The sequence below is a fragment of the Myodes glareolus genome, chromosome 25 (assembly GCF_982192425.1).
Source record: "Myodes glareolus chromosome 25, mMyoGla1.1, whole genome shotgun sequence".
Lineage (NCBI taxonomy): Eukaryota > Metazoa > Chordata > Mammalia > Rodentia > Cricetidae > Myodes > Myodes glareolus.
In genome coordinates, this window is record NC_142050.1 from 40,639,143 (window position 1) to 40,662,639 (window position 23,497).

General features: G+C 43.4%; 1 protein-coding gene across 3 annotated transcripts; it reads right to left on the reverse strand.

The window, feature by feature from the left end:
* Window positions 1-1,125: 1,125 nt before the first annotated feature.
* LOC146889656 (TRPM8 channel-associated factor 2) lies at window positions 1,126-23,063 on the reverse strand. Of its 3 annotated transcripts, XM_087901642.1 has the most exons (9): window positions 22,910-23,029; window positions 21,393-21,473; window positions 20,551-21,187; window positions 7,964-8,955; window positions 7,593-7,690; window positions 6,603-6,816; window positions 5,787-6,026; window positions 4,615-4,952; window positions 1,126-3,338 (listed from the first exon to the last, which is right to left on the reverse strand). In XM_087901642.1, the coding sequence occupies exons 3-9, from the start codon at window positions 21,171-21,173 to the stop codon at window positions 3,084-3,086; spliced, it is 2,760 nt and encodes a 919-aa protein (XP_087757768.1). In that variant the 5' UTR covers window positions 21,174-21,187; window positions 21,393-21,473; window positions 22,910-23,029; the 3' UTR covers window positions 1,126-3,083. The 3 variants fall into 3 exon arrangements, with proteins under 3 accessions (XP_087757768.1, XP_087757769.1, XP_087757770.1); XM_087901643.1 differs by lacking the exon at window positions 21,393-21,473 and having other exon boundaries at window positions 22,910-23,063; XM_087901644.1 differs by lacking the exons at window positions 21,393-21,473; window positions 22,910-23,029 and adding an exon at window positions 22,781-22,863.
* Window positions 23,064-23,497: the final 434 nt, after the last annotated feature.

The window sequence follows — 23,497 nt, forward strand, 5'->3', positions numbered from 1 at the left end:
AAACACAGCTGTCTCTTCCTTGAACTCACAGCAGCTTCTTGTAAATTAGAAAAGACCTCTCTGTTGCTCAAGTGATTAGATGCCCCCACCATGAGACTATAATGTGGGTCCCCATATGGTGTATCATTCCAGAAGGGCAAGACTTTACTAAATACAACACTAAACTGTACAGATTGTTTTTTCACTGATATTTAAATAACAGATAAAATATAAGTTGAAATTATTTGCATTTCTAAAGGATTATAGGTCATTTATGGTCATTTATGTTTGCTGTCTGGATAAAAATAATTAAATACTTAATGGGAAAAATGTTCCCCTTTCTTATGACAAATATATCATGCATTGTGATTCTTTCTCTTTGAAAATATAATCCTAATTAAGACATGTGCTTTGTTGGTTTCTTCATTTTCATTCTACCGTAGAGGAATCCTAAAAGCCAGAAGTATCTCTACTCTTTTATGAAGTACTAGAAATCTAGGTAGATACAGGCAAGCTAGATAAAGAAGCAGAGAATAGACTAGAGATGAGAAAGATGGTGCCCAAAAATGACATGGTCATTGTGGCTAGAAGAAAGGGTGAGTTCAGACACAAGTCTGGAAGTGTGTGCAGGGGTCAAATCATGGAAAATCGCATCAACTTATTTTATTATATATGAAGAAAAAAATTTAAAGTTGGATGGGTAGGGAGATGGGGATGACCTGGGAGAAGTTGGAGGAGGAGAAAGACTATGATCTAAATGTGTGGAAATTTTGAATAAAATATTGTATTCAAAATTGTCATAAAAATAAATAATAATCAGGGTACTATACAACAGGAGTAAAATGTTAAATAAATAACAAAGAACTTAAAACAAAAGCAGTCCATTCCAGTCCTTTGGTCTCCATTTCACTTTCAGACCTACTTTTTCTAAGAGATTATTTCAAACTGTTTACAAAAATTATTTCTAAGGATTGGAGAGATGACTCAGCAGTTAAGAGCACTGGTTGAATTCCAGAGGTCCCAGATTCAATTCTCAGCACACACATGGCAGTTCACACCTATCTGTAATGCCGTTCCTAGTGATCTGACACCCTCACACAGACACACATGCAGCCATAACACCAATGCTTACAAAGTAACAATAAATAGATCATTAAAATTTATTTAGGATTTGTATAGCTATGAGTAATTACAAAATTTTAAAAATGTGTAATACAAGCTTATTATGAAATTTCTAAACAAACAAAAAGAACAACCATCTCTTGGTCTAACTACAATAATTAAAACTTGGTGCAATCTAATCAAGAATTTTTTCCCCAGTACTAAAGGCAATGCCTGCTTTCCAGTCTATGCACTAAAAGCCTGCAACTTGCACTTCATCAGTGTGACCTGACCCACCTTCCATTACTTGCACTAGCTGAGGTTAGAAGATATGAATCAGATGTGACAAGCTGCGATCTTGTGCTGCTCCTTCTGCAAGTAAATCAATCCCTTCCAAACCAGCCTGACTCTTTCGATTGCACACACAGGAGAACTGATGGGGCTTTGACTCCAAGAAAGAAGGTGGCTCACGAAAGAGACCCAATCCAAGAAAACCAATGCCCTGTACAAGAAGGCGACCAAACCAAAGTGTCTAGTTTAAGAGCAATCACAAGAACACGCTCCCATCTAGAAAAGCTGGGTGCGTCTAGCTTGTTGTACCTTTTTATTGTTTGAGAATTCCATACCTGCATATAAGGTGCTTTGGTCAAAACCACTCCACATTTCTTTCCCACACCTCCCATCCCCAGATATCTATTCCCCCCAAATTCATATTGCTCATTGATTAAATGCACCAAGTCCACTTAGAGCTGCCTCTATGTGCATGGTGTAAGTCATAGGTAGCCTCTTGGGGGCTACAGCTCTGAAGAATGCTGACTCCCCTCCCAGCAGCCATAGATTGCCACAGCTCTTCAGCTGGAGGTGGGACTTCATGACCCCCCACCACACTCACACTGGGACGTAATCAGAGCTTACTCTTCTTGAGCATTTTCTCCTAATAAGGTTTCTAACCTTAGAACAAGAATACTGTGAGCAGAGAGTGGGTTTTATGCATCCAAGAGTAATTTGTGGGTGTTGCAGTCACAGACTCAAAATCATGAGCATTAAAATAAGAGGTTAAGGCAGCATCTGGTAGCACGAGTGAGAAGAAACCACCAAAGGGCTCCAAGTCCTGCAAAGAGTTCATGTGTACAAGCTTAGGTTTTGGTTTTGTCTCCTAGGTAACTTGCTAATTCCAGCATTATCCCCCGACTCACCCTTTCCTCAAATCATGATTTAAGAATACCACCAGTTTGGGAACTGAAACACCTTGGTTCAATTTCTTCCCAAGGCTGGTTCCCCTAAGACAGATGAGCCTATGCTGAGGTTAAAAATATCAGACACCAAAACCATTGAGAGATTCAATTTGCTATTTAGTCAAAATGCAATAATGGACATAGGAGAAATTAGAGATCATTAAACTTTCATCTCTCTTTTGGGCAATTTTTTGTTAAAATTACAAATCTGTTGAGAATAAACTCATAACAGTTTATCATTGTTATGGACATCTGCCAAATCCTGACACTTCCTCTTCTCATATCCATGTCATTTTCTCCTGTATGATGAGGTAATGTTAACTGTATCGGCCTTGGAAATCTGTTGGAATTATTGTCCACGTAACTCAGAAAACACTGCACAGTTTCTAGGAAATTGGAGTGACTGTTCCTTTTGTGTCAGAAAACCTTGGTGTTCTTTCAAGTAGCAAGAATTCCTTAATGCCTTTCATGTGCAAAACAACTGTCAACTATCTAAGGAATGTCAATATCTAAAAATATGGTCCCTGAGTTGAGGATGTGCTAATGGGATGTGAGAAGGGACATTCTCTAAGTTCATTATCACAGAAGCTCTGGACTCTAAAGAGAGACTGGAATTATATTGAAAATAACCCAAAATACATTTTAAAGACAAATGGTTGAGAAAACTAGTTAAGGCAGTGAGAGTTTCAAGCCAGAACACAGTGGTGAAGCTGGCAGTGTGGTCCTTTCTCATCCCATCCCACTGCTGCCCCTCCTGCTCCACATCCTTTACTTCTCCACACTCATGTACACCTTCATGGGGTGATCCTGCCAGCAAGGCAGGTGGGCCAGGCTCTCAACCATTTCCTTCTGGACAGGCCAGCCCCAGGCTTCAAAGAAGGGGGCCAGGTTTTTCTGCACGGTTTCAGAGAACTTCTTCACCCATAAGTTCATCTTGCTCTCATTGTTGTTGGGGAGGCCGGAGAGGGTTTGGTATTCAGCAAAGAGCTGGATGAATGGCTCCCACCCAAAGGTCTCCTGGAGCTGGAAAGACAAAGAAAGGGAGGAATATGGTGCTGAGTTTGCGAATGTGAATGCTGTCTGTGTGCATGGTCCCAGGTGTATCTTGTTATCAAGGACTGCTCCCCATCACCTTCACACCTGTTGTTTGTCCCATCTCCAGTCCTGTGTTTCCATATAAATGCTACCTTATTGGATCGCAGCAGCTCTTGATAGTCAAACTCTGTCCCGCAATCTAGGACAGATGCTCTCTAGAACCCAAATGGATAAAGAGCCACTCAATAAAAGACAGTTACTATCATTAGCTTTATTTTTTTTAATGTATTATCCAGCTCTTAAGATTTTTTTCCCCCCAACCTGACTGAGTTGAGTTGCTCATTGACTGAGACCATATCTCACCCAGTCTTCAAAATCAGTGAAGGAAAACATTAGAGTGTAGCAGTCTACGAAGCCAGGGCTTGCTGTTAAAACCCGACTCTAAGTTCCTGATCTGCTGTTTAAGTGCGTGCTTTTGAACAAATTGGCTAAATTCTCAACTTATGGTTTATGAACTTGTGACAAGTGAGCTCTATAAGTCCCCTGAACAGGGCTGGAGTAGACAGTGCAAAAGGTCTGCTGTGGCCAGAAGCTTTGATGACTAGCCAGGAAAACAGGAAATGTTTTTTGGGGAAGGGGCAGGAATAGATGCTTACCCACAGGAAAAGGACTAATTTTATGACATCATTATTCTCCTATTGCTTTGTCATCATTTATTCAAACAATGCTTCTGCTTCTACTGAGGTAATCAAAGTTAGGAGGTATATTTCCTACAATACCAACTTTTAGATATGTCTACAAGTAGACATATCAAGTAGATATGTCTCTGCTGTTACAGAGGCTGGTAACAGTTACTCAATGCTAAAGGTAAGGAAAACAAACTATAACCAAACAATGGCTATTATGGAAGAGTTATTAGGAGATGAAGGGCAAAGTCAGTGAGAAAAACAGTCTGGAATATGACCCCGGGTCTTCCGTTTATGTCAAAATTCAGGATAGTACAGAAAAAAGTGCTGTGTAATTTCTCAGCATACGTTCCATTACCTTGTATATTCCAAAATCCTGGGTCTGGAATTGGGAGAGGTGCCACTTTTATCATACAAGTATATGGGCTAAGAGGTGCTATCAATGATCCACATTAAGGGGTGGTGGTAGTGGTACCAGGTTTTGGGGGTCATGTAGGAATTGGAGTGCTCTTAGGAGGCAGGTTAATACATAACTGAATAGTCTATCAGCATCGTCTCCTTGAACTTGTGCTTAGTACCTGCAGATATGTCTCCAGTGCTGTCCAGACATTCCAATTAGACAGGGGTGCACCCTTTTGAAGATGGTCTCTGATCCTCTTCTCTCGTTCTTCAGGTTTCAATTCAGGGTGGGCTTGAGCCCTGGGAATCCCCAGGACTGTCTCGTGCACATAGACTGACCAGAGATTGCAGGTGGCCTCGGTGGTGTGGGGACGGAACTCCCAGCCATGGCGCTGCTGATTGTGACCCAGCTCATGGATGGGTCCCCATAGGCCCTTACTTCTCATGTCTTCCAAACTGATGAGCTCCTGCACAGACTCCAGATGGCACATGATGGGGTACCCTGAATGCATCCAGCCTGAGGAAGCAAACAGAAAGATGAAGCATCAAAGCCCGGTCTGCCTCCACATTCTCCTTCTACTGTTTAGCTTTTCCCCCATAGTCCTGCTCAAAGCCACCGATTCCAGCATATCTGCGCTGTTGGACTTTTCTTCAGCAAATGACACCTTCCCAGATTCAACCAATTAAGGGTTGTCCCCGTCCTCACTCTGACTCTGAAGGGTGGGAAGATACTTTACAGAACTGTCCTTGCTGGGATTTAATGCTTTGTTTTCAAGATCTCCCTTTGCCTGTGAGGCTATGGCGTGATGCCCTATGTCCAGACTAGAGAAGCCAGGGTAACGTCAGTTTTCCCACAAACAGCATTGTTAACCAGATTTGCATGTCATAATAAAGATAGTTTCGGAGATAAAAATTTGGCTTCCCTTTGTGGGGAGCAGAACTCTTAACTGATTCCCTATATTGTGTATCTTCTCTGCAAAGTCCTTGGTTCCTATAACTACCTCAGACTGCTTTATGCACCTCCCCTCCATTTTCAGTTATGACTTATGTCTGAAGAAAGTAGTCCAAGTTGAACATTCTTTTTGAAAAGATCTTGACAGCCACTGGAGACCTCCCAGCACCACGTTTCTGGTCATAATTACTGTCCTAGGAAATTGCATCTTATAAGACGCCAATGGTTGACCTTTAATTTGTAAACATCTTTCTGTCCATCGTGTTCCATGCATTTATGCTCTTCTCCCTTGCATTTCAATAACAAAATTATGCTTTACAATTCTGGGGCACTACAAAAAAGGTAAAATAATAACAAAATAGAGTTTGCTTACTGGGAGCACTCCCCTGGAGCACTCACCAGCTGAGATCTGCACATCAGCGACGATTCTCTCAGGTCTTCGGAAAGGGAAGGGCTGGGCTGCCAGCCTGGCCACAGCCTGCATTATCTCGTCCCAGAACTGGAGCAGAGGCTCTGGGTCCTCCAGAGTCTTGAGGTTTTCAGTTGGTACTGTCAGGATGATGTTGTCTGTAGCCAGTTCTCCCCAGGGGCCCACGTTATCCTGGAGATAGCTCTTCCACTCCTTCAGGGTTGTCTTCCCTGGAAATACATAGCATGGAACCTGCTACCCATTTCTCATTGATTGGAAAGACAGAGACAGAGAAAAACAGAGAGAGAGAGAGAGACAGAGAGAGAGAGAGAGAGACAGAGAGAGAGAGACAGAGAGAGAGACAGAGAGAGAGACAGAGAGAGAGACAGAGAGAGAGACAGAGAGAGAGAGACAGAGAGAGACACAGATAGAGAGAGACAGAGAGAGAGACAGAGAGAGAGAGAAAGAGAGAGAGAGAGAGCAGAGAGAGACAGAGAGAGAGAGAGAGAGAGAGAGATGGAGGGAGGGAGACACAGAGGAGTGGAATTCCAGAAGGAAAACACCGAAACAATGTCCTGCTCTCATGCAGGTCCATAGGCTGTAGGTGAAGGACAAACTACTAGACCCCTCTCATTTGTACCAAAAGTCTCCATTGACAAGGGTGATTTTACCTCCTGCCTGTGAATTCATGATGAATACTTCTGCCTTTTCCCCTCTGTTGATCCTTCTTATTTTCCCTCTTCAATCACAACCTCATAGTCACCAAGACACCTGCTAAATCTTCCCCCAATGTCCAGTCCACTCACCTAGCTTGTAGTATGGAGCAGGCACTGCTTTCTGGATGGTAACTGAGACAGAGCCCAGCTGACAGTCCTTGGGCACAACGAAGTACAGGAGACCACCCCAGAGGCAGGAGACTGACCGCTGGGTTCTGTCCATACAACACTGGTAAGTCACCACAGGGGCTCGCGACAGCTTCCTGGCCTTGCTTAGGTCATCAGTGTGACATCCAATCTGCACCTGCACAGACAATTGCACCACATGATGGGAACTGGAGCACCCAAGAAGCATGCAGTGTTTTGTTAGGGGCATAGGGAGGGTGGACTTCATATGTGAAATCCCAGCTCCCTCTTTCCGGGATGTTTGCAATCTGTGAGACTCCAGCACGCCAAAGTCTTATGTGAGGCAGGGCATCCCAGTCAATCCATTGCGAGCAGATACTAGTCCGTTCGATGCTAGAGTCTAGCCAGGAAGCAGAAATCTCATCAGCTCTCCTGCTCTCCTTTTCCCAACTCATCGCTAAGTGCTCGGTGGGGTTTCCTTTTGGCCCTGTCAGACTGAGGCAGATAAATCTGATATATCAGAATGCCAAAATAAGAGCCCCTACCTGTAATAGGAAATGAGGCTCAGAACTGAGAGGGCAGTAGAATTTAACTTCTGCCTCAAGTTCATTTCTCCTGATGATACAGGTAATGGGATTAATCACACCATGTAGGAGTCAAGGTGAAGGGGACAAACGCAGTCCTCTGCATTTAGGAAAAATGGTCACTACTGGTATGTAAAACCATTCTTCCTTCTCCCTCTACGGAGATAAAGTTGTGACACTTGGAAATCAGGCTTAGGAAAGACCTTGCGTGATTAATAGCTTACAGTTTCTGCTGTTCCATCTATAAAAGGGGCAGAAGAATCCTCTTCTGGAATCCTTCTGGTTAAAGGAGGGAGAGATAAACAACTCTGTGGTGTGGGAGAGTCTTGGCTATGTTTGGGGTTGTGCGGGTTCCAAGTGTCTGCCTTACCTTCAGGCCGGCGGAGGCAGCAGCTTCAGAGAGAGAGACCTCTGCGCTTTGTCCTTCCAGAAGGTAGAGACCAGTGCTCAGCCAGGCTTCACAATCACCTGACAAATCACAGAGAAGACTGAGTTCTCTGTTCCTATGTGGACTGACTCTACCTGGAGCCTCCCACAGAGGCAGCTTTTCTTCCATGACCTGTACCCTTTCCTCCTCTGCCTTAATTAAGCACCATCCCAGCTTCCACTATCTTGGAAGTACCTAGCAAAGCAAGGAGCTATCCTTGTTGAGGATCAGAACCTTGCAGGTTCTGCCAAGGCAGCCAAACCCACCTTCTCCCAGGCCAGGAATACTGCCAGCATTCTCTGCCCACTCTATACCTGGATTGGTTCCATTGATCTCCACAGTGATGGGGTGCTCCAAGGGGCAGAGATTGGAGGAGCAGGTCTGAATGCCAAGTCCCTGGGCTAGCTGGGAGCAATCCGTCCCAGAATGTGCCAGCTCTGTGGCCAGATGGAGCATTGCAGCCTCACAGGAGTGACTGGAAACTGGATTTTTCTTGCTTACAGCTGGAAGGCCTGCTTTTCTAAGCATCTTCCTCAGGAGCCGGTGCAGAGACATATAAGCAGGAATGCCCTGTGCAGGAATCTGGAGGAAGCCTGCGGCGTCTACTCCCAACCTTGCCAAATACTTCTTTTCCAAGTCCCCACCCTCTTGGTTCAACATAGCCTGGAACTTAGAGAGAGCCCGTCGAAAGTGGTAGTTCCTTATCTCTGTAGGAAGGACCGGGAAAGAGCCTGGGCTGAGGGCACGAGGCAGGATGCTGAGGCCAAAGGTATTGAGGATGACATTTCCAGGGAAACCAGCCAAAGCAGAACTACCTGTGTTTTGCGAAGCCCACCACCAGGACTGGCCACCAATGAGCAACCCCCCACCCTCAGCAACAAACTCTTGTATTCTCTTGGCCTCCTGCTCACTGTAAGCCCCACAGCAGTAGACACACATGTCATTGGTCAAATGGGACTCCAGACTGCAATTCAAGCCATGATTCAACAATAAGGAATGCAGATTCTTTATACTTTTGTTCACGCCAATTTTGTCCTTCTGGTCTCTGGCCAACCAACGTACAGCATTGAACAAAAAGGGCTCCATCTTCGGAGCCCAGAGCATAGCCTCGTGGGCAGCCAACACCACACGGCCACGGCCATAGTGGGCAGCTGCTAGGAAGCAGCCAAGGGAGGTATTGAGCCCCAGAGGGAAGGCCAGGGACCCATGCACCAACAGCTGTGAGGGGACACCTCCAGTCTTGATGTCCAACTCAGAGATGCCGTCCAGAAGCTGCTCCTGGTCATGCTCAATCTCCTCCCAACACCTGGGAAGAAAGTGAGAGAGCTGAAGCGACTGTATTCAGCTAATGGGCTGCTCACTCTAGCCCACCAAGTAGAGAAAGATGACATGGTTCACAATCTTTGTTTCTTAGTAATAGTGTTTGGGGATTTAATAATGGATTTCTTATCAACATAGTACATTTTTCATCATCTCACAATTAATCGCATATCATTCATGTTTGCTATTCCTTAGCAACACACTGAACACCAGTGCTTCTCATAATTGAGATTATCATAAATTTGAAGAGAGAGGTAGTGGTCTTACTCATATTTATTAAAATACACATTCTCTAAATAGACCCCTTTAAGAATTCTTGACTTTAGTTGGCCAAGTGAATATTGTAGCTCAAATTTCATGTGTCTCGAACATTATTAAAGTGTATAAACAATGCTGGAAAACCCACCATATTGGAGAAAGGCAACACTCATGCTATGCTTCCCCTGGAGTAAGTCTTCAGGTAGATATAAAAGTGCAGACACATCACACTGGACTCTCTACAGGCTTGCTCAGAAACAGGAGCATGTTACAAGTAAAATTGGTTTTTACTTCTACTTACTTTATAAAGCCATATCTTTTAGAAATCTTAGGTAGGGCAGGTGAGATGGCTCAGAGGGTAAAGGCACTTGTCACCAACCCTGCTGACCTGAGTTTAATCCCTGGAAGGAGTGAACCATCTCCTGAAAGTTCTCTGATCTTGGCATGCGCACCAACCTACCCACACACGTGAACATCAGACTCATACATACACACATATATGTACATATCACACACACACACACACACATACACACACTTCACTAAATAAGTAAGTGCAAAAATATTAAAAATTCTTACTTTACTCTGACAGGAGTATTTACTATCTTTTACTGAGAAGTGGTTAACATTAAACATATATTTTTAAAAGGTTTTGTACTTCAAAATTTAAAAAAATAATTTCTAGATTCATTAAGAATGAAACGATAGAAGATGGATAATTAAATCATGTTAACACTATATAGTAAGCAAGCAATTATATGGTATTGGGAAGGCTAGATGGGATGTAAAAATTAGACCCCCAAGACACTAAGTCAAATTTAAACTATGCTAAACTTCAAAAATAATAAAACTAGACATTGAAACAAAATTTAGCCCAAATTTGTCAAAATGTCTTCTGGGATCATCCTGACTATTAGAATTACAGGTCATTTCAACCATTTCATATAATTTTATCATTTCAACTTGAAAAACAGTGTACTTTTAAATATAGGTCAAATACTTTTAAAAGTAAAATTAGTAAGCGCGTTTAGGCAAGAAGTTAAACACGACTGAAAGGAAGTCTATCTTGTGTCGTGTTCTTTCTGAAGTCCTCGTCAGTGCAGAGCAAAGCAAACATGGTGTCTCATTTCATCATCTCACTTTCAAATGGACACAGCCAGTGTCATGTGGATTCAGAGTTCAGATTTGGTTCTTTCCCCTTTTAGAGGCTAAAGCCTTACTCTGAGTTGTCCTGACACTGAGCTACAAGAGTCGGCAATAAGACAGGCCACCCTCGGTGTTTCTCCAGTATCTCCGGACAGGCTTCTGGAACTCTGAGCGACTTACTGGTAGCCAGCTGTCAGAGGAGTGGCTGTCACAGCTACCTGAAAGTTTGCATTCTGTGCTTGCACACAGCTGCTGCGATCCAGGGAGCGAGTCACTCAGCTTTTTGACTAGTCAAAGTGTCTAGTCATTGTATTTTGGCAAAGTAACTAGATAATTGTTGTAAGCCACGCTTCTGGGGTGATTTGGGTGATTTCTGTCATGGTTCAGCCATGAGGGGGTCATATGTTCCAGGGGAGGGGCAGGTGGATTAGAAATGTTAGGTAGGAGGAACAGAGACATGGAAGAAACATAGAGAAACAGGATAGGACCAGGAGGGCAACTCAGTGTATATTGTATACTGAATTTGTCCACGTTAATTTTCATATGCTTTTATATCCCAATACAAAAGGGGGGCAGGGAGAAGGAAAAAGATTGCTTTAACATTTCACAAAGGACAACCAGAACAGTTACTTGTTTCAATACTTGAGACATCAAGCCATTATTTCCTGAATAAAGTATTTGATGTTTTGGGCAGGATATGCAGTGAATACACCCTAGACCAAGTATCCTGTAGGGAGCCACTCCCTAAGTCAAATTTCTTGTCTTAAAATGAAGAAGCAGGAATAGGTTTGAAAGAGTAAATAAAGCTCAGACTCTCTGACCTTTAGTCAAGGTGGAACAGTCTCACATCTGTGTTAAAAGAACTTACTAATGCACTAGCTCATATAGTGTCTGATACACAGTAAGCCACTAACATGCTAGTGATTGTTTAATGCATATGGATACACTAAGAAGATCTGATTATTAGGGATTCTGTACCTGATAAACAAGGAATACAGTAACGGTCATTTTATGGTCTGAATTTCACCCGACCCTAAATCCGCATGTTGAAGTGTAGACTGTAGCACCTCGGAATGTGATTGACTAAAAATAGCAACATAGCTAGCTAGGTAAAGACCAAAGTATTATTCAAGTAGGGTGTTTCAATATGGTTGGTGTCCTTATAAAGAATGGAGATCAGAACAAGGAGCAAGCATCGAGAAGAATACCAAGTGTCAGTGATGTTCCTAAGATGGTGCCTCTAGATGTCAAAGGACAGGCCAGCAAAAATGGCCTTCAAAGTACATGAATCAGAGAAAGGCACTGTACATCCTTTCCCACATGCTCAGGAGGGATTAACTTACGGATATTTTCATCTCAGGTAATACCTCCAAAATCCATGAGATTGTCAATTTCTACTGCTTTAGAAGTGTGCCCTTTGTTACAACAGCTCCAGCAAAGTAATCCAGTCCTTGGTGAGGTGCCGCATGTACCTTAGCCATTCACAGCATCGCCAGAAAAGCCTTCCATGTCCACCTGCTTATGTGCTATTCCCCAGTCACAGTTTTAAATTTTGCATTGCCATTGGTTGTGAATCTTTTTACAGGACCTTGATTCATTTGCTTCACACAAATTCCTACCTGGCAATGGTCAATGTTTATGGATTATATGAAATACAAAACTGTGAAAGAAGAACCAAGCTGCTTACAACTTGAGGTCCTTGGACAACGATCTTTCTGCTCCACAAAACTGTGGTGAGCGTAAATCACTACAAACAGTTAGTCAGCTGCTCTGGGAGCCAGGTGGGAAGAAGCTTTGTGGATTTATGTCCCTGCCCTTCCCTTAGGCAGATGAAGTTGGGTGAGTGAGGCAGAAAAGAATCTCCTTGCCTTCAGGATCTTTAAGGTATGATTTGCAGATAAGGAACCTGTCAGGTTTGGGGAGGGAGGCGCCTTGGCCAAGACTTCTCAACAGGGAACTTTACAGAAACCTCAACAGCAAGGCTGTAAGAAATAGTAGAGCGGAATCTAAGCTAGGGATCTTTTCAGAGTTCAGAGTTTAATGAAGTAGTCAACCCTTTCCCATTGGTTTCTGAAACTCCGTCTTGTACCGTCTTCCATAATGCAAAGTTCTCTTTAGTGCGAACATTGGAGGCACAGGTCACCCTTTCTCCCGTGATAGCTTTGCCTCATATGCTTTTCATTAATTTTATAGTTTATAAATATAAATATTGTTGAGCTCTGCTTTTTTACACATGGGGCACTTAGGATTGAGGGACTAGGATTTAGTTTCCCTGGTAGGCAGAGAGTTAGGAGTAATAAAGGTAATAAAGATGGCTGGTTTCTTCCTCACCCTCCTAATTAGAGTCAAAAGTCTCTCAGGTTTTTTTTTCTTTCTCCCATCAGTAGGGGCCCTGCTGAAGGAGAGGGATTGACTCAACAAGTTCATGGTTTGATTGCAATGGTAAAAGTGGCCAGGTCCCCAAGGGGCGGCAGCAAGCAGGGAGTGGGAGACCAGGGTGGGCCACTGAGAGCCTTTGCCGGTGAGAGACACAGATGGATAGACACATCATGCAGAGAAAGTGGGTATTTATGGAGGGGAAAGTGGGGAAGAGAAGGAGGGAGAGAAGTAGGGGGAAGAGAAGAGAGAGGTGGTGAGAGAGAGAGAGAAAGAGAGAGAGAGAGAGAGAGAGAGAGAGAGAGAGAGAGAGAGAGAGAGGAGGGGTGAGAGGAGAAGTTACCTCTTCAGGGGAGAGACAGAAAAGAAAGAGCTAAGGCTGAAAGCGAGAGGCCTCCCTGCTCTGCTTTATGAAGTCCTTTTTGCTGTGTATTTTGTGTCTATTTGGCTTTTTCACCCCTTATAAAAACCTTACCTTACCAGCTGAATCTGTCTGCTGTGATCTGCTGTGTTTGAGATTTTCCCTACTCTGCTGTCTCCTAGAGACTTTTCCCGACTTTCGATTTTTAATTGACAGAGAAAACAAAACCAATCAAGACCCAAAGGTGGTGACAGAATGAAACATTGGACAGGGCAGATGACATTCAGACCTTGTCCAAGCTGTACATTCTGGGAGACTAGACACATTAGCAAGTAGTGGCCAGGTGGCTAACGTGGAGACAGTACTAGGCGATGTGCCCAGGAGTGGGCACTTCAAGACAGTTCTGGTTTAATAGGGCTGGGAGAGGGTTCTGTCCTTGGCTGTTCATGTCAAGTTTGTATAAGGAGGATCTGCATCTTAAGAGCTGAGAGATACATGATAGAGAAAGCAACTTGGAAGCCAAGTGTTTGATATTGGTTAGATTTTTTAAATAACCATGTTTCCAAATACCTTGATATCTTAAATTTTTTAATAAAACAAGACATTTTACGTTGCATGTTATTGTGTTTGCCTTGATAGCGAAAGTCAAACTATTTTAAAGATGTGACATGATCATGAAATGATTCTAGGGTTCCTTTCCTTCTCCCTCAAAGGACAAAACTATAAAATTCTGCACATTCAGCAAAAGAAAATTATTTAGTTGTTATGAAAAATCTTGACATCATATTGTGACTAAAAATTCTCATTAAGGAGATTCTTTTTAAACCTCAAATTATTTTTAAACACAACACAAAGAAGGAGTGGGTAATGACAACAGTTGGTCGCACAGTGACTAAAGACTTTGTAAGTAAGGAAAGACATGTAAGTAAATACTTTGTGAGAAACATTAATGAAAATTTCAAATACTCAACTACGTTAGTGTGGCGTTGCTCTTTTTGTCCGTTGTCTTTTTTAAATTATGAAAAGTAGCAGTGTGAAAAATTACTTTCATAGAAATTGTCAAGAATGAAGTGAGGAATTTAAAAGGCATTTAGCAAACAACATATGAACGACGTAAGAGATACTATATACTGAAGGGATGGAATAACAAGAAAATCCATTTGGGGTTGTTCCTTTCATAGCTGTCAGCACTCGAACACATGGCATCAATTAGTCAGTTGCATGAATGGTGCTTAACGAGTTCAGCTAACTTGCTCATGGGCACAAGGCCAAGAAAAGTGAAAAACTGGGGTTCAGATCCAGGCCTCTCTGACTCAAACATCATGACTTTAATTAAGTCTTTCTTGGCTATCTCAGAAATACTACCAAGAGATAAGTAAATAGTTACATAGTAACGCATCTACAAATGCATTCTTCATATCGAAGAATAACATGGAAGTCCAGAATGAAACACTAAAATTCTACGAACATTAATTGATATTTATGAAATGAACTAAAAAATAATTTACACCTAAAGTTGCTTGCTAAAGGGAATCTATTTTTCCTAGGACAACAAAAAATGGAGTAAGATCTACTGACTGTTGATGATTACAACTTATACCTATGAAAACCACTCTTCAAAGTTTTGGTTTTCTCTAAAATTATAAAAATAACACGTAATGTCATTTTTATTTCTGAAAGCGTTTGTTAATACATTAGAATTCAATTGATAAAGATTAGTGAGTATTTTAATGTTTTGTATTTTCTATGGACATATGTAAAGTGTAGGTTTATGTAAAATATATAGATTTTATATTAAGAGAAATTATAACTTATTTTTAGATTATTTGGCAACTTGCATTTTCTGCGGATCAGTGCTGCGAAATGTCACTTTGAACTGTCCTAAACAGATGATAACTTTCTATTCATTTCCTTATTAGCCAAAGGGTAAAAGTTTAAGTTAGACAGAAAGAGTCAATTCTAATGGTCTCTCACAAACCATGACGACAATTATAATACTGCTGTGGACTTCAAAATTGCTAAGAGAAAATTGTAAATGTCCTCACTACAAGCTGTGATAAAGATGTGAGGTTATGGATATGCCAATTCTTTTAACTTAAGTATCCCATATTTATATAATACATGTATATACATCATGGCTTCAGAATGTACTCCAGATATACATACAAACAAAGAAATTTTAAAAAGAAATCTCAACATAAATTGTGTTAGCCAGCTTTTGGTCATCATGACTAAATCCCTGGAGAAAATATCTTAAAAGAGGAAAGTTAGTTTCAGCTCTTGGTTAGCTCAGGTCAGACGGCTCCCTTGTTTTGGGGCTGTGCTGAGGCAGCACATCCAAGCTGGAAAAACACCTTGGAGCAGCCCTGCCCATCTCAGGATGCCTGGAAGCAAAAAGTACGACAGAGAGAAAGAAAAAGGCAGCGAACAAGCTACGCCCTTCCAGGGAATGCCTTCAGTGCTCCAGTGGCCCATGTTCTAGTTTCTACCACTCCGCAATAGGGCCAACAAATTATGACTCCATCAGTTGATTAACCTACTTGCAAGGTCAGAGCCCTCATGAGCCAAAAATCCAGGCCTTTGATGCATACACCTGTAAGGGACATTTTAGCCTGACATCGGGTGAAAGGATGGCATCTTAATGTGATCAAGAAGCGTTTTTCTACTGCTAAGGGCTTTAATAAGGTAAAGTTATTTAAAGTGTAATTTTAATGTTGCAATTATAGGGAAATTGGTGAGAACTTAGCCTGTTTATAGTTGAAACGATCACTGTTATACACTGCCTGTTTCCACGTTTGTTTTCTCATGTTCATATTCCACCTGCACACGTCCCATCTCCATGAATTTGGCATCATTTTAAAGAACTGTGTGTCTTAATTTTGTTTACTATATTCTGAGTATTTTCTCTCCCCTTGAGGTCTCTGAACACATGATTTTTAATGGACACATAATCATTCACTCTATAACTGCAGTATACACCATAGACTATTAGAGTCCTCTGTTGCAGACAATGTGTCTTTCTGTGTTTCACTTGACAGTGACAGCGTCACTAAGAAAGATGTACTGAATATTGCCTCATCGCTTACTTTCTGTCCCTGCTCTGTATTTGTTCTTTATCTCCACTGGAGATGCTTCTTAATAAGGGCTCTGCATACCAGTCTCTGTCTCTGAGTAAGCTCCTTAAGAGCCCAGTCTCTAACAGCAGTAATATGGCAGTGTTGGCAATATTACACACTCATGCCCCATCAGTCAGCCATTCTAATTGCACGGACATAGTGAGGTCATAAAGATGTATCTATCACGATATTCATTGCAGCCCCTCTGTGGGAGTAAAAATACTGGAAAAAATAAAAACTCGTTCTAGAAATTCAAGTCTGTCATTAAGGAACTTAAGAATAGATTATATGGTAACTATGCATGGAAACACAATAGATCATTCAGGGTATCTTGGTATTCTGTTATGTAGCCATGCCCAGCTTGATAATCCAGCGTACTATTGGGTGGAAAGAGTAAGTGGAGAAAAATGGATAGTGTGCTCCACTGCTTCTCAAAGAAATAGACAAATACTGATACATATATAAATGTCTGCTCATGTATATAAAGAAATAATGCAGCATTAATAGACTTAAGCGGGGGAGGGGACAGAATATAGGTTTAAATTTTTATTTTTGCACTATAGAACTATTTGGCATAACTCTAAAAAGTTAAACAGGAAAATCAAATAAACAAGTGACCAGACATTTCCAGGTACCCAGTGATATAAGCACAGAAAAGGGAAGTGTTTTAAAGGGCATCAAAGTTCAGTGACCTAACTCAATTTATCCCTAGGAAAATATGCTGCAGGGATAAAAGGCACAGGAAATAATCATTGCTATGATTTATTGCTAATAAATATATGTTGTTATTTGCCTACCCCCCCCCACACCAATTGCACCCCGTCCTACCTTTCTTTCTTCTTTTTCCACACTGAAAGTAGTTTTTAAGGAATTTCCCCCACACTATTCTCTGTACAGGTCAACTTCTCGGGAAACCCTCCCTGCAAATGGGAATTCTCTATTTCTCTATACCTGTTCTTAGGAAACCAACAAAGCAAACTTAGCAATGCTAGCAAATACTCCTTGGGATTCCCATCAGTCAGCAACCCCACAATTATTTTGCTGTTGCTAGTATTTTCATTTGAATTTTGCAACTGTTGGGTGTATATTATGGTAAAGCAAGTAGTCTATTATGTTGGTGTCTTACAAAATGGGAAACGAGAAGAACAGATCTCAAAGAGACTATGGAGATTAAATAAAAGCCCTGTTGTTCTGAATTGAAATGAGAATGCTGGTGTATTTATTGATCTAAAACAGGGAGACCTTTCTTATTACAGTAAAGGAGGTAGTTCATCATGTTGGTGTCTTACAAAATGGGGAAAAAAACAGATCTCTAAGGAGATAATGGAGACTAAATAAAATCCCTGTTGTTCTGAATTCAAATGAGAAGCACCAGTGTAAACTCTGATGTACTTATTGCTCCTAAAACAGAGAGATCTTTCTTAGTTTTGATCACTCGGAAGATCAATAGACAATGGCTTAGTACAAATAAATATGTTCCACAAAAGGAATAGAATCCCATGAGGAATCATTGACACTGGCTCTGAGATAAGAAATGCACACGAATGACCTGAAACCTCACACACCAAACTGTATGGAAGCCTGGCGATGGTTGGAGAAAGGATTGGTGACATCCCTGTGGTTGTGTTCTCCAGTTTGTATCTGTGGAGCAATACAGCAATGCAGATAGAGTGTACCGATGTGTGCTATTTGTTCCAAATTACTCTGAAGTGAAGCTGTAGATTAAAGAAAAACTCCCTACCCTGAATCCTGGGTCATAAAACTTGCTTACGGAAACCTGCTGTCCATGGAATTTGAGAACCTGGAGCTAGTTAGTGGCAAAGCAGGCAACCTGACTTATCGCTTATGTGCACGTGTCTGCTCTGGGCATGCTGAAGCCAGACCCTCCCCACTATTCAGTATAGAGGGTGACCCTCAGACGCCACGTATCCTGTTTTCCTGGACCTTCCAGTACTGAGCAGCAGGGCTTGGGGGAGTCAGCTCCTCAGAGCAATCAAGTCTGCTCTTACCATTTTGAGGTTGAAGTGCATGTATTTTTCCATTTTCCTCTGCTGACTAATTTCTTGTAGTAGATGGGAAGACTGACTAGAAGCTGACCATTCTCAGGGGTGGGCCACAACTGCCCAGAGGAATAGTTTACTGCCTCTCTAGTTCTGCGGATACTTAAGTTTCATAGGAAATGAAACTTGAAAAAAGAAAACCAGGAAGCTTCAGGTTTAGTAGCAGAGATGAAAAGTGTAGGTGGAGATGAGGAAAAACAGGTTTCCTTGGTTGAGAGAGAGAATTCTTTGAGGCCACAGAGAGAACTAGGGTGCTGAGACTTAATGTCAGGAGACATTTAAGGTGTCAGATCAACGCTTTGGGGTTCAGGGTTTCTGCTGAAAGAGCTACTGTGACTTGGAAGCAGTCACAAACAATTTAGGGATAAAAGGTCATGGTTCGTCTCCAGTAAAACCCTATGGACAAGCGCAGGAGGCTGGCCCATAGGCCTGAGCTTTCAGTGGGCTACAGAATCAAAATCAGATTCATCTTGGTGTGGGTGTGTCTGGTTAGACCCTCACCCCCCAGGGAAGAAATCTCAGGCTCCTTCCTGGGGCTGAGGGCCCTGGGCCCTGCTTCCACTCACTCACTCCTGACATTCCCTTTCTCCCTTGGGCCAGGATTTTGATTTCTCAGGAGAAGTCCATTTAAAAATACCTTCAGACCCTGCGGTGGTTAAATTTTACCACCTGATTAAGTTTTCATCACTAGGATATAAATAGAGTTCCATGCAATTTCCAGGACTGCTATAAAATAGGCTATTTTCTAAAACAGATAAACCCGTGTAGTGTGTATGCTCCAGGGATCATGCCTGGGTGCAAGGATCGAGCCTGGAGCCATGCTGCTGTTCATGGTGTAACAAAAGCCAAAAACAGCAATGGAAATGGGGACAGAGAGGGAAGCATGGAGCTGGGGACCTCATGGAGAAACCGTTATAATCCTGGACTGGCTCCATGGGCTTCATGTTTCACACGAAACATGAAATCAAAAATTGTTAATCAACTATGCTAACTTCTTTACATAGGGCAAAGCACAATTAGTTATTAATATCTCATAACTCCCTAATAATCTAAAATTAAACTCTTGATCCCCCGTAGTCTCAGTTAATGGCATCATCTTTAATCCACTATGATCAAAACTATCAGTTTCTCTTTTTCATTTCTTGCTCCATATCCGGTCCATTGACACAGACTGCTGGATGCTACCTTGGGAGCAACGCCACACTACGCTCCAGTTACTCCACTTCCATCATCCTAGACAGGTCACCAGCAGCTCTAACATGGTCTAGTTGAGTGGTCTCTTATGGATGTCACTTGCTCATTTGTACTTACAGCCATGGTCTAGACGCTGCCTTCATCTGTATTATGTTACTCTACCCTGGTGAGTTCAGCTAGGGAAGGGAGAGGCTGTCTGCAGTGAAGCAGTAAGGAAGAAGATCCTAAGGTTGGTGGTTTCTTCAGGTTTGATCTCTATTAACACCATGTCTTCTCCAGGACTCCAGCTAACACCAGACTGACCTCTCATCTAGGGTCTAACTCCTGCTTGGCAGACTTGTGAGTCCAGCATCTAGAAGGTGACCACCACATCTAGACTCCAGCAATGCCACCGTTTTCTTCAGTCTGTCCTACTCTTTGGGTTGAGGTCCAGTCCTATGTACTTTTCTAATATTCTCTCACCTGAACTACGGGTTCTGTTGGTTAAATTGGTTCTGCTTGAAATACCATAGAATTCCATCCAAACTTGATGGATGCCTTCCCTGAAGAGACTAAGCAGCCTTTACTCTTCCGCTCATTGCTTATCTCATGACAAGCCTTTTGCCCTTGGGGCTCCTGATAGAAATCTTACCTATTGCTTTGCTTACCTGTTGATTTTTCCACTGATGTGCACGGTATCACACAGTCTGTTCTGACTTGTGCTACATTCCCATCTGCAGTAGGCTGGGCCCAGCTACAGATGTCCACGTAGACACATCAGTGTTTTCTGACTCATTTAGGACACTGACAAGCAGTCTATGTTTCAGGCACTCCATGTGGAGAAACAAAGGCAAATAGGGCGAGCTTTTCTCGTAAGTGAGTGATTGCATTCCCATAGAAGGGAGTGGCCAGATGGACTGGCTTTTCTTGTGCCTTGAAGCATTTTAGTGACCAGGTTTTTGATTTGCAGCAGTTAGAATAATGAGTGAAAATAATTGCTTACATTGCTAAATGGACACTTACTGAAGAGGGAACACCAGGGCTATTTAAAAAGGGTGAGAATCTATAAGGTGTTATAGTGGCACACTCACCTGATGTGGAGAGGGATCTTGGGTACCTTCTTAGAGACCTTGAATCTATCTATATCTCCACAGACGTCTGTGAAGTACACTCCAGCCACACTTGTCACCTGGTTCCCGGGGAAACTGGACAGCACTTTGTCATGGCCGTGTTGACTGGCCCAATACCAGGCCTGGCCTCCAATGAGCAAGCCCCCACCACGCTTCACAAACTGGACCAGCTTCTCAGTCAAACTGTCATTGTAGGCATCAGTGCAGTAAACACCCAGAGCCTCTCCAGGCTCAGACTGAACCAGTGCCTCTAGACCAGAGTCACCTAGGATGTTTTCTAGTGATGCCAAGGAGGAATGCACTGTGATGGGAGCCCCTGGGGAGGGGCAGAGCCAGTTCACTGCATTGACAAGAAATGGGGCCAAGCCAGCATGCAGCAGGTAACCCTCATGGGATACGACAACCAGGCGGCCTTGGCCATAGGAAGAGGCAGCAATGAGCACCTGGCCCTTGGCATTCACCATCACTGGGAAGGCAGCCTCCCCAATAAGAAGGAGTTCACTAGGAGTGGATTCTTTGGGAAGATCCCAGCTGGTCACTCCATTCATGAGGGTCTCAAAAGCAGCATCAGGATTTGTTGCCATGGTTCTTGCAGATGCTGCAGAGGAAGCAGAGACTCGGGTTGGTCAAAATGGATTGAGGAACCAGTTTTTTTTTTAAAAAAAAAAAAAAAAAGACAAGCAAATTATTACCACCCCAATTTCATGACTCAAATACACAAGAGGAGTAAGGATGATAAATAAGTAAGAAAATAAATGAAGAGGAAGCGATTTCCAGATGCTATGTAGTAATGAGATACAGACCTGTCAACCGGAAGGCTGCTTTAGACTGACTCACTGGAAAGACCTGGTAAGAATGTGGCCTTCAAGCTGAAACCTGAAATGCTGTGGGAAGAACGTTTTGGTAAGAGGCACACCAGGGCAGCCATAGAGTCAAGGGCAAAGGCGAACAGGACCTGAGGTAGGTTGGGAGTGCAGGTTCCTGAATGGCCTGGAGGATCAAATGCAGGAGCTGACCTAGTGTTTGTCTAGTCGGTCAGACAAAAGGGTCACATGACTTGTCAGACTGTTGTCAATGGCTTCCAGATGATCAAATCTGCCCACTGTCTGGCCAGGGATCTTTACAAACTCTGCTGAAGGCTGTCTGCTAGCAGCTGAGATCACTCCAGTACTCCTGGCAGACTTTCTCCATTGTTTTACAAAAGACTACAGGGTACAGACACAGTGAGCCCATGTGAGGTGCCCTCTCTTCTTCCCCTTCTCATCTGCATGAGTGTTGTGGATCACAGCTGGTGCCCCACACGACTTCCCTATCCCCACATCTGAATAGCTCCCCATGAGGGACCTCCTGTCCACTCACATGAATGGTAGGGCAGTCCTTCAATGGCTGTGAGCTGATATCCTACGTTAGCTTCAGATACTGGAGGGAGCTATGGACACCTGCCCAGTGCCTTCCAGAGGTGCATCCTGGGAGGGTCCCTGGCAGGGCTGTGCTCTGCGGGCTCAGTTCCAGACAGCCAACGCTCACCTTGCTCAGCTCCCTCCTTCCTTGTCCCCCTCCCCAGGTTCTTCACTTGGATTTTCAGGGCTTTCTTCCCAAAAAAGCTTCCAGGGAGTGGGAAGAACCTGAACAGATCAGACCCAAGTGCCCCTCTTGTCTCCTTTGTTCCTCCGGTTCTCATGAACTGTCAAGAGCTCATGTCGGTCTCCTCTCATGACCACGACCAGGCTGACTAACCCGGTCTGAGCCTGTAGTACACATTCCACTTTCATTCAGCATGCTTGACTAAGAACTCCAGAACCCTCGTTTCAGTCACTCCCTGTGCGGTGAAAGTCTGTTATGTTAGCCTTGGCATGTCTGTGTGTGTTTCTTCGCCACCGCCGCCCCCACTTTCCATCCCGTTTCACCGCGGTGCAGTTCCCAAGGAAAGTGAACAGTGGGGAATTCAGATGGATTAGGAACTCCAAGTTCAATGTTAAGTCATGTTAAGTTTGTCTGAGAAGAAAGTTCTCTCACAAAAACCCCTTGGGCAATCTGTCCAGAAACGACGGGCCCTCCCACCACTCTGTAGCTAAATGAGCTTGCACGCGCGAACACACACCTTTATCAAAGTCATGACTCCAGTGTAAAGAGCAGTTCTGAGTTAAGTAGAAAATTGTACCAGATGAATGAAACTAAAAAAGAAACAGACCTGTGGAAGATACACTGTCGGGAATGTCGTCCGGTAGCCTTCTGACACTTTAGGGGTTCCCTCCCAGAGTCGCCCTGGTGCTAGAACACCAAGCCCCACCCTAGGACACACGAGGACTAAAATACTCACGCGAGGAGGCCGCTGTGCCTGCAGACTGTAGCAGCAACTAGAGGAGCGCAGTCCCGATGAAGGTCGGCACAAGGGCGGGACCTCTCGGAACCGGTGATGGAGGGCGAGAGTCGGTTAGGTTCTCCAGCGTTTCTGGGCCGGGTTTCCCTGGGCGGGGCCGTCTTGGATCTCCAGGGCGGAGCTTCTCAGGGGCGGATTTTTTTTTTTTTTTTTCCTGGAGCCTTGCTATCAGGGGACAAGGCTGGTTAAGGAAGGGTGTTCTGTCCTGCGGGGTGGGCTATCCAGAGACCTAGGTTGGGTAAGGGTGGGCTGTCCTGTGGGGTGGTCTATCCAGGGAACTGGGCTGGGTAAGGGTAGGTTGTCTTGTGGGGTGGTCTATCTAGGGAACTGGGCTGGTTAGGGGGTGGGCTTTTCTGTGGACTAGTCTATCTAGGGATCTGGGCTGGTTAAGGGTGGGCTGTCCTGTGGGGTGGTCTATCTAGGGATCTGGGCTGGTTAAGGGTGGGCTGTCCTGTGGGGTGGTCTATCTAGGGAACTGGGCTGGTTAGGGGGTGGGCTGTCCTGTGGGGTGCTCTATCCAGGGAACTG

Excerpts from the sequence above, each read along its gene's own strand:
- LOC146889656 (XM_087901643.1), bottom strand. The coding sequence starts at position 21,173 with ATGGCAACAAATCCTGATGCTGCTTTTGAGACCCTCATGAATGGAGTG. Across the intron at positions 6,817-7,592 it reads CTGCCTCCGCCGGCCTGAAG|GTGCAGATTGGATGTCACAC; the intron begins GTAAGGCAGACA and ends TTGTCTGTGCAG. Across the intron at positions 3,339-4,614 it reads CACTGGAGACATATCTGCAG|CTCCAGGAGACCTTTGGGTG; the intron begins GTACTAAGCACA and ends TTGTCTTTCCAG.